Below are 11651 nucleotides of genomic sequence, written 5' to 3' on the forward strand. Positions count from 1 at the left end.
AATGATTCTGACTGACGGTGAAACATTAACTGTGTATTTTCATTGTGTTCCCCTGGCTGTTTGTTTATATATTAAAATGTTTAGTGTTAGGTAGATTAAGTGTTCCATTTAATGCTATGATCTATCTTCTGTCAGACAGCGAAGGAGTTGAAGTATGGCCAGTCCCTGATGGCTCGGCTGGTGACCAACCTGGATCACTACTGTAAGGAGAACAAGATGCCCAGCCCTGTGGTCTTCCTTAGCTACCAGTACCGCATGCACCCCGACATCTGCGAGTTCCCCTCCAAGCACATCTACCGCAAGGCCCTTAAAACTGACAAGTAGGTTCCTCTTGCCGCCCACTCCTTTTCAACATACTGACTTGATTCAGTAGGAATGAATGGTGTTGTTTTCATGTTCCTAAAGCTGGAGAGATTTTGAACAAATATTTAATTACCACGTAGTGCACCTGTCATTGAACACAATTTATGTTTGAGTGTATTGGTGTACACAGTGCCGCATTTATTAAAGGCGTCTGTTCCTATTTCTGAAGTAAATAAATTGTTTAAATGTAAATTATATGTTAATAGAAGGGTCCAGACACTTCTTGTGGTCCTCTGTAGCTCAATTGGTAGAGTATGGCGCTTGTAACACCATGGTAGTGTGTTCGATCCCAGGGACCACCCATACGTAAAAATGTATGCACACGACTGTAAGTCGCTTTGGATAAAAGCGTCTGCTAAATGGCTTATTATTATTATTATTATATTCTTTTTTTGTGTGAGCGATCTGGTGTGTTTTTGAGAAACTTACCCCAGCCGCGATTCACTTACTCATTGTGCAGTATCAGGGCACGGAAAATACATTTTTGAAACGGACACGCTCTCAGTATAGTGATGTAGGCCTTCATGTACACATGAAATTGTCTTTCCGAACTTTATCCGCAATGTTATATTCCACTTCTACCAGCTGTGCTGCACGGGCTTTGTCAGTGTACTATAGGGACAGCCTCGGCCTACACAGCTGTGTGGGGAAACAGCCAAAATGGATTATAACCAATGTTCCCTCTATAAAAAAATAAAAAAAGCGCTGAGCAAATTTCAGCGTGTGTTTACTGTGAACACTGAGGCTGTACCCGCTTTGTTAGTTTTAACAGTGGCCAAGTAGGCTACTGTGGCTATTTGATTATAATGTAGGCCTATCAGTGTGGCCTACCATAAACAATGGAGAAAATGCATCCCATAACATTTTAATATGGAAATAGCTGTTCTATCATTCAGCCTACTGTAGCAGCCAATGTGTGGTGTTTAATGTAGGCCTACATTCCATTAGACTTTTGAAAATAACATGCAGGACTTGACATTAACCTGTTCATCCACTTGTCCTTCAGACAAGGTGACTGAAAATGGTGATTGATGCAAGAAACCACTTTACAAAATAAATGCATTATTATTCCAATACCATTATTACAGAGAATCAGACAAATTATGCTACCCTCTTCCTATTGGCTACTTAGCTTATTCAAGCCGGTCTCAAAATACAACACTGCCCTTTTAAGACAAAAAAAAGCTCTTTACCTGACTTGCTTTTAGAAATGTACACATTTTGTGCTCTTGTAGGAAGCAATCACTCCCCTATTGCTGCCTACAAATGATCTATAACTTGGGTAATAACTCACTAACTAGCAAAGGATATGAACAAAATGTGCACACGTGGCTACATGCAGCTCTTGCTTTGATCTCAAAACAAGTGCATCTACTCAAGACTGCTCATGCTGTAAACACAGTCCAGTTCAAAGTAAATGGCACAGATCCATATATGGCAATGGTCTACTTGCATATAGTCCTACTGCAGCTCTGATTGGTTATGCCGCTCTGGTCTGTGTAGAGTACCGGCAGAGTTGTCCGCAATAGAATCCTACTGTGTTCTGCCTACAACATCTCTTGCATTTTGTTTTGGTATGTTGCATTGAAAGTGGCTAATAATGCGTTGATTCAATCACAATTGCCACAGTAAAGGGAAAAGGGGATAACTCTATGAAGTTCAATCTCGTGCTTCTCTCCGAGGGCTGATATTTATTCTGCGCGGCAGTCCTGGGGAGCTGCGTGGCAGTCTCGGGGCTACTGCGCGCCTGCACGCAGCTTAGAGGGAGCATTGATAACGTTGCGGATTAAGTTCGGAATGACACAGTTTCATGTGTACAACATATAAAGACCTACAATACCAGTCAAAAGTTTGGACACACCTACTCATTCCAGGGTTTTTCTTTTATTTTTACTGTTTTCTACATTGTATAATAATAGAACACTGAAACTATGAACTAACACACATGGAATCATGTAGTAACCAAAAAAGTGTTAAACAAATCAAAATATTTTATATTTGAGATTCTTCAAAGTAGCCACCCTTTGCCTTGATGAACGCTTTGCACACTCTTGGCATTCTCTCAACCAGCTTCATAAGGTTGTCACCAGGAATGCATTTCAATTAACAGGTGTGCCTTCTTAAAAGTTAATTTGTGGAATTTCTTTAATTCTTAATGCGTTTGAGCCAATCAGTTGTTGTGACAAGGTAGGGGTTGTATACAGAAGATGGCCCTATTTGGTAAAATACCAAGTCCATATTATGGGAAGAACATCTCAAATAAGCAAAGAGAAACGACAGTCCGTCATTACTTTAAGACATGAAGGTCAGTCAAGCCGGAAAATTTCAAGAACTTGTGCAGTCGCAAAAACCATCAAGGGCGATGATGAAACTGGCTCTCATGAGGACCGCCACAGGAAAGGAAGACCCAGAGTTACCTCTGCTGCAGAGGATAAGTTCATTAGAGTTACCAGCCTCAGAAATTGCAACCCAAATAAATGCTTCACGGAGTTCAAGTAACAGACACATCAACAAACTGTTCAGAGGAGACTGCGTGAATCAGGCCTTCATGGTCGAATTGCTGCAAAGAAACCACTACTAAAGGACACCTATAAGAAGAAGAGACTTGCTTGGGCCAAGAAACACGAGCAATTGACATTAGACCGGTGGAAATGTGTCCTTTGGTCTGGAGTCCAAATGTGAGATTTTTGGTTCCAACCACCGTGTCTTTTTGAGACGCAGAGTAGGTGAACGGATCTCTGCATGTGTGGTTCCCACCGTGAAGCATGGAGGAGGAGGTGTGGGGGTGCTTTGCTGGTGACACTGTCTGTGATTTATTTAGAATTCAAGGCACACTTAACCAGCATGGCTACCACAGCATTTTGCAGCGATATGCCATAACATCTGGTTTGGGCTTAGTCCCACTATCATTTGTTTTTCAATAGGACAGTGACCCAAAACACACCTCCAGGCTGTGTAAGGGCAATTTGACCAAGAAGGAGAGTGATGGAGTGCTGCATCAGATGACCTGGCCTCTACAATCACCCAACCTCAACCCAATTGAGATGGTTTGGGATGAGTTGGACCGCAGAGTGAAGGAAAAGCAGCCAACAAGTGCTCAGCATATGTGGGAACTCCTTCAAGACTGTTGGAAAAGCATTCCAGGTGAAGCTGATTGAGAGAATGCCAATACTGTGCAAAGCTGTCATGAAGGCACAGGGTGGCTACTTTGAAGAATCTAAAATATCAAATATTTTGATATGTTTAACACTTTTTTGGGGGGGCGGTTACTACATGATTCCTTCCATGTGTTATTTCATTGTTTTGATGTCTTCACTGTTATTCTAAAATGTAGAAAATAAAACCCTTGAATAAGTAGGTGTCTAAACTTTTGACTGGTACTCTACATTGCTATACTGAGTGTCAGTTTCTCAAAGGATGTATTTGGGTGTTTTTGTAGCTTTTGTTCATGTCTTTTGCGTGCCCTGATACTGCACAACGAGCAATGAGGAAGTGAATCGCGGCTGGGGTAAGTTTCTCAAAAACAAGCCAAATCAAAGTGTCTGGACCCTTCTATAACGTCAATTTAAATAAATCATGTAGATATATTTCGGAAAATTCTACTTTAAGTGTTAAACATTCAATGTTAATCAATATTAAGTGTTAAAAATTACTTAAATGTTTAATATTACATTTTGTGTGTTTGTTCCCGTCTTCAGTGACACTGCAGCGAGGATGGTGAACTTTGGCTGGCCTTTCCAGCCCTACCGTGTGTTTGACGTGACTGACGGCCAGGAGGTCAAGGAGGGAGAGTAAGAAAATCTCTGGATCATGGTTCTATGAGTTCTCCTATTTAATTCTGCTGTAGGCCTCATGTTAAAGGGATAGTTCAGTGACTTTACATGATTAGATATTTTGTTCCTTACCTCGACAACAGTCTAGGGCACGTGTCAAACTCATTCCATGGAGGGCCGAGTGTTTTTGGTTTTTCCTTTCAATTAAGCCCTAGACAACCAGGTGTGTGGAGTTCCTTACTAATTGGTGACCTTAATTAATAAATCAAGTACATGGGAGGAGCGAAAACCCGCAGACACTCTGCCCTTCGTGGAATGAGTTTGACGCCCCTGGTCTAGGGCCTTCAAACTCAACTCTGGACCTTGAAGCCAGTTCCACAGCTTGTTTTCATTGTTCCCCTCTAATCAGGGACCTATTTAGACCTGGCATACCAGATGGGTGCAATTCATTATCAGGTAGAACAGAAAACCAGCAGGCTTTGGACCTCATAGGGTAAGAGTGACAGTACAATCCACACTTGGATTTTGTTAAACTAGCCACGGCCAACAATTGTCAACGGAAGCATTTTTGGTCCAATTCCCCATGTAGGTCAATCTCTCGCTGAACAATCCCTTTAATGACAAATGCAAGTCATTACGAAAAAGTGCTTGTGACTGAATACATGTTGAATGACTGTTTGATTGCCTTCTGGCTGGTCACCAGGTCGTTCAGCAACCTGAAGGAGGTGCAGCTGGTAGTGATCCTGCTGAGGATGATGGCTGAGAAGCAGCAGGTCAAGGTGGGGGTCATCACGCCCTACAAAGCCCAGAAGGACCGCATCAACCGCGAGCTGGCCAAGATGGTCAACAAGAACCTCACGTGAGTCAAGTGCTGCACCATAAATGCGTATTCTCATTGGGGTAAGTAGATTGACAGGGATATGCTCCGATGGCACAAAGGGTCTGTTCGCGCTGCTAGTGTAAAGAGAAAATTGCCAGAAAAGGAAGCCATTTCATTAGTCTTAGCTGGCAGAATCATTAGAACCAATGAAATGGCTTCCTTTCTGCAAGCAGTGTGAAGGGACCCTAAAATAAAATGCCTTGTGTTCCAGGGTGGACGTTGACACTGTGGAAGGCTTCCAGGGCGCGAGATGGACTGCATCATCGTCTCCTGCGTCAGGGCAAGCCACGAGCAGGGCGGCATCGGGTGAGTGGACAAGTTTTCCTGGTAAGGTCATGTGGCCAGGCCCTATACTTGGTGATGATATAACAAATGTGATTTATGTAATGCTTTACGTAGAAGTAGTATTAATACTACCAGTATTGCGCTTACTTGGGTAATGGGTATAGTTTGTCATCTATGGTGGTGCCCCCCCCCCCCCCCCCCCCCCCCACAGGTTCCTGGGGAATCGCCAGAGGTTGAATGTGACCATCACCCGGGCCAAGTTTAGCCTGTTCATTCTGGGCCATCTACGGACACTCCAGGTAATTATGTCCTCCTCCTGGGTCAAAAATCTGTGTCTGTATGGAGGCCTGTCTGGTTGTATTTCCTTTGCCTGCCTCGTGTTGATTGTGTGTCTGTCTTAGGAAAACCAAGACTGGGGTGCGCTTATCAAAGACGCCGCTACACGTGACGTCATTATATCAACGAATGAGATGACCTTCAAGACAGACTCCAGGAAGATCTTCAAGCAGGAGCTGACCAGGAGCCTGTCTAACCCCCTCAGAGAACCAGGCCCTCCCCCTGCTGCCTCCAGGGCTGCTCCCATCGGGCTGCGGCGCTCCTCTGAGCCAGCCCTGTTCGCCCAGGGCTGGGACTCCCCCAAGCAGCCCAGCTCGGCATCCCCTCCCCAGGCCGCTGACAGGCCCACAGACCCGCGTCTGGTAGTCCAGCACCCACAGGCCCCCCAGCATAGAGCAGACTGGGATCTGCGAGCTGAAGGAATCAGGGACCCACGAGCGGAGATCAGAAGGGACCCACGAGCGGAGATCAGAAGGGACCCACGAGCGGAGATCAGAAGGGACCCACGAGCGGAGATCAGAAGGGACCCACGAGCGGAGATCAGAAGGGACCCACGAGCGGAGATCAGAAGGGACCCACGAGCGGAGGGTTACAGAGACTCCCGGGTGGAAAACCTCAGAGACCCACGAGCTGAGAGGGACCCACGAGGACGGAACAGCCCAGAACAGCTTCACCCCACTGTGTACCAAAACCTGAGATGTGCTGGCAGGGAGAGGGACATGGACAGAGAGCGACACCATTCACCTGTCACCGCGCCCTGCCCAGGAGACGGAGTCAACAGACCACCGTGGGACCACAGTGCTACAGCCTCCTTCAACAACCACACACACACTCACCCCCAGAAACGAGCCCCAGACACCCGATGGATCCCTCCCACCCACTCCAAGAGGGGGAAGAGATGAGTCTGACCACTGACCCTGTTTGGTTTGTTTTTATTCGTGTGCTTTCTTATATATTCAGAGAAAGGGAACGAGAGAGGAAGGAGAGATTACTCCTCAGAGTAGTTTGGTTCTCAAACAGTCTGGATTTTAAGTGCATACTATTTCCGCTTAGAGCATATATTATTAAGTGCAAAAGTATGTCTTGTCAGCAATAGTTATTTGACTATAGACAATTATTTGTTTATTTTGCTTTTGAAGTGTCATCCTTGTTGAGCACCAGGATGGTGGGTAACTGAGGCAAATGTTACATTTTGTGATCAGAATTTGACTGGTTGTGTTGCTTAATGTATCTTTATAGAATCTGTAACATGGACCCCAGACATAGTCTGAGCGAACACATTAGCTGGAGCATGTGGGACAAATACATTTTATTTCTATATAGAGAGACATGTTGTACAGTAGTTCACTGCCATTTTATTCCCCAGAGAAGTGTTGAAAGCGCTGGGTGTTTTATTTCTGCTGGTTTAGTTTGGTGTTTTTGTTTGTACGGTATTGGATGCACTTTTATTTGTCGTATCACGCTGTGCATTAACACAAGGTCATTTTTACACACACAAGAAACTAATCTCTCAGTAAAGCTTATTTTAGGATACCTTTCTTGTTGACAGAGACTAGGGGATATGAGTGTATTATTAACAACTATTAGACTTCAGGCCAGCTGCCTCCTTGAATGTTGCAACCAAAGTACAGACTTCCAGTGGCTCTCAGCAACTTCAGGGAAATATAAAAATGTAAGTATACATCGCGTTATTCCTTCTGAGTTTCACCTGTCACGATACCTTCCTGTGTTCCAATTTTTGGAAGGTAATGTTTCAAATAATTTCTTAAAGTAATTTCTATGCAATGTAGTTTTTTGGGGGAAATAACGTCCTAGTTTTTCCAAGACATATGCGCCAAATAAACCACGGCGCCAGTTTAACCCAAAACAAATATGCACATTTTTCATGTTTTTTAAGATTGTAAATTAATCCTTTGTATTTGAAATTGAACAAAATTATTTACAATTCATTTTAAGCTGCAAAATTATTGCTTTTATTTGTGTGCAATTGGTGCTGCACCCTCTTGCCAACGTTCACCTGGGGCGTGTTCAGCAGGACTCATTGTTTTGGAACGTTCAGATAGAAATATGCTATGTAGAACAAATATGCATTTCTTACATGTAGAATAAGAATCAAGTCTGCTCTATTTGTGGAATTTCTATCTGCAACGTTCGCGAATGTTTTCGTACTGAACATGGCCCTGTATATTATTGTTCACCAAACCAATCAGCTGAATCCATCTCTGTAAACTGTTAGGGAGAGCGCCCAGTTATATTGATTATATTTTGTTATATAATGGTCAACATCGAATGCTAAAATTTGAATTTTGTTTCATGCATCTCACTTCACACAGGTAGACGGTACACTTCCACTATTAGTCGGGCCTTGTTGTTTCTGTCAAACACAACTCCTCTCACCATACCACTATCCTTTCAGCACTTCTGATCGGCGTAGGTACAACTTTGCTCTAAATAAGGCCTTCGTTTCCATTCTCCTAATGCTTGAGTTTAGGACTGTGGAGTAGGGGAATCTGATCTTAGATCAGTGCGGTTCAGCCAGGACAACTCCCACCTTGGTCTCTGATCTGCACCCAGATCAGTCTGTGCCCTATCTCCCAGAGGATCTCCCCCAAATGTCTCAATTCATCACGCTGCCCTTCATGTTAACAATGCAGACTTCTTCTGAAGCGGAGCCCAGAATAGAGACGCCTTACAGACACAATAGACTAGAACAGGATTTTATTTTACACCGGCTGAATGTGTTTTCTGTCTTATTATTGCATGCTGATACCCACCCAATTTATTTTGCATTCCTCCCAGGTGTTGGTGTTGCTTTTGTCTAAATGTGCTCATCCTTTACAGAGTGATAGTGCATTTCACCTGTAGTTCTCTAGTTTACGCCCAATGTCACTGACCGTTAACACCGGGAACTACTTTCTCACTGAAGTGTTTTTATTTATTTATAAAAGTCGACTCCGAATGAAGGACTCCACACGATGCCTAGGGTGTCATTAGGATGAATCTGTAAGCCCCGGGTTTCCATGATGATGATCTCTGAGTGGGAGAACCATATATACTTACTAGAATTTCTTTCTATGTGGAGACCGCTATCATGTTTTGACCTATTAGGAACAGTCATTTTGTTCTATCAGAACGTTATGGGTAGTTAAATGTTTAGGATATTGTGGTGCCATTTTTGGTTCACTTTCAGTTCTTCATAATTCCCAATGGTTCAATCTCCAACTGAGCTGGATGTGTGGGTGTCAATCATTACATTTTAGTCATTTAGCAGACACTCTTATCCAGAATGACTTAGTTAGTGAGTGCATACATATTTTTTTCATACTGGCCCAATCATCATGTTAGCTCTTTTTCTATTTGCATAAAACATGTCTGACCTGAATGAAATTACATAGGTGAGAGGGGAGTATGTTGAGCCATTTTTTACATTCAGCATCACTACGTCAACGGAAATATATTATTATTTCTAACAAATATATCTACATATACACTATATATACAAAAGTACGTGGACACCCCTTCAAATTAGTGGATTTGGCTATTTCAGCCACACCCGTCCGTTGCTGACAGGTGTATACAATCGAGCACACAGCCATGCAATCTCCATAGACAAACATTGGCAGTAGAATGGCCTTACTGAAGAGCTCAATGACTTTCAACATGGCACCGTCAGTCAGATCGTCAAATTTCTGCCCTGCTAGAACCGCCCCAGTCAACTGTAAGTGCTGTTATTGTAAAGTGGAAACGTCTAGTCTAGGAGCAACAGTGGCTCAGCCACAAAGTGGTAGGCCAAACAAGCTCACAGAACAGGACCGCTGAAGTGCGTAAAAATCGTCTGTCCTCGATTGCAACACTCACTACCGAGTTCCAAACTGCCTCTGGAAGCAATGTCAGCACAAGAACTGTTCGTCGGGAGCATCATGAAATGGGTTTCCATGGCCGAGGAGTTGCACACAAGCCTAAGATCACCATGCGCAATGCCAAGCGTCGGCTGGAGTGGTGTAAAGCTTGCCGCCATTGGACACTGGAGCAGTGGAAACACTGGCATTGCATCTGGCAGTCCGACGGACAAATCTGGGTTTGGCGGATGCCGGAGAACACTACCTGCCCATAGTGCCAACTGTTAAGTTTGGTGGCGGAGGAGTAATGTCTGAGGCTGTTTTTCATGGTTCGGGCTAGGCCCCTTAGCTCTAGTGAAGGGAAATCTTAACGCTACAGCATAAAATGACATTCTAGATGATTCTGTGCTTCCAACTTTGTGGCAACAGTTTGGGGAAGGCCCTTTCCTGTTTCAGCATGACAATGCCACCGTGCACAAAGCGAGGTCCATACAGAAATGGTTTTTCGAGATCGGCGTGGAAGAATTTGACTGGCCTGCATAGAGCCCTGACCTCAACCCCATCGAACACCTTTGGGATGAATTGGAACGCTGACTGCGAGCCAGGCCTAAACGCCCAACATCAGTGCCTGACCTCACTAATGCTCTTGTGGCTGAATGGAAGCAAGTCCCTGCAGCAATGTTCCAACATCTAGTGGAAAGCCTTCCCAGAAGAGTGGATTCTGTTATAGCAGAAAAGGGGGGACCAACTCCATATTAATGCCCATGATTTTGTTATGAGATTTTCAACAAGCAGGTGTCCGCATACTTTTGGTCATGTAGTGTATTTCAGGATGATGTGTATCCCTGGAAATAATCAGAATTCATATAAACATAAGTTGAAAACATAGCTTGTCTAAAAAGAGTGGTCTCTTGGCACAACTTACCCCGGGTATGGGGTAGGTTTAGTATTGAGCTGCTTTGGGTAGGGGTGTGTGATGTCCTGTGACATTGGGTCATGTAGCTGGTAGGTCAAGTTTAATTAATGGAATGGAGGTGTGCTATATCGTAAATCTTAAATGTATGCCTACATTCAGATATTGATCTCTCTGTTCAAAATCACTTACCTTTCCATTTCTTGACCAGCTGTCTGGGACAAGGATGTTGTTTCAGTGTGCCAATTCATAGTCATGGTCTCTGCAATTTGAGGCTACTAAGCCCATGAAATGTTTAGCAAGCTCAGACTCTGTCATCAGAGAAAACCTTGTGGACTATCATAGCCTCTCAGTGCCTTGCAAAAGTATTCATCCCCATGGCGTTTTTTCCTATGTTGTTGCATTACAACCTGTAATTTAAATGGATTTTTATTTGAATTTCATGTACTGGACATACACAAAATAGTCCAAATTGGTGAATTGGAATGAAAAAAAATACTTGTTTAAAAAAAAAAAAAAACTAATAACGGAAAAGTGGTGCGTGCATATGTATTCACCCCCTTTGCTATGAAGCCCTTAAATAAGATCTGGTGCAACCAATTACCTTCAGAAGTCACATAATTAGATTGCACACAGGTGGACTTTATTTAACTAAGTGTCACATGATCTCAGTATTTATACACCTGTTCTGAAAGGCCCCAGAGTCTGCAACACCACTAAGCAAGGGGCACCACCAGGCAAGCGGCACCATGAAGACCAAGGAGCTCTCCAAACAGGTCAGGGACAAGGTTGTGTTGAAGTATAGTTCCGGGTTGGGTTATAAAATAAGATCAGAAACTTTGAACATCCCACGGAGCACCATTAAATCCATTATTAAGAAATGGAAAGAATATGGCACCACAACAAACCTGCCAAGAGAGGGCCGCCCACAAAAACTCACAGACCAGGCAAGGAGGGAATTAATCAGAGGCAAAAGAGACCAAAGATAACCCTGAAGGAAACAGCGGCGATTGGAGTATCTGTCCATAGGGCCACTTTAAGCAGTACACTCCACAGAGCTGGGCTTTACGGAAGAGTGGCCAGAAAAAAGCCATTGCTTAAAGAAAAAAATAAGCAAACATGTTTGGTGTTCGCACGAATAGTTATGCACGCTCATGTTCTGTTTTTTTGTCTTATTTCTTGTTTCTTTCACAAAACATATTTTGCATCTTCAAAGTGGTAGGCATGTTGTGTAAATCAAATGATACAAACCCCCTTCAAAA

The 11651-nt window shown here is 43.6% G+C and overlaps 1 protein-coding gene across 1 annotated transcript in view; it reads left to right on the forward strand.

Moving 5' to 3' along the window:
* Positions 1 to 7941, forward strand: part of LOC121582097 (probable helicase senataxin) — a 31263-nt gene extending 23322 nt beyond the window's left edge. The window contains 7 exon segments of the mRNA XM_041897651.2: positions 136 to 320; positions 4062 to 4154; positions 4840 to 4995; positions 5228 to 5253; positions 5256 to 5322; positions 5513 to 5600; positions 5703 to 7941. Of these exon segments, the coding sequence (XP_041753585.2) occupies positions 136 to 320; positions 4062 to 4154; positions 4840 to 4995; positions 5228 to 5253; positions 5256 to 5322; positions 5513 to 5600; positions 5703 to 6539 (1452 nt within the window). The 3' untranslated portion in view covers positions 6540 to 7941.
* Positions 7942 to 11651: the final 3710 nt, after the last annotated feature.

The sequence above is a fragment of the Coregonus clupeaformis genome, chromosome 15 (genome assembly GCF_020615455.1).
Source record: "Coregonus clupeaformis isolate EN_2021a chromosome 15, ASM2061545v1, whole genome shotgun sequence".
NCBI classification, from domain to species: domain Eukaryota; kingdom Metazoa; phylum Chordata; class Actinopteri; order Salmoniformes; family Salmonidae; genus Coregonus; species Coregonus clupeaformis.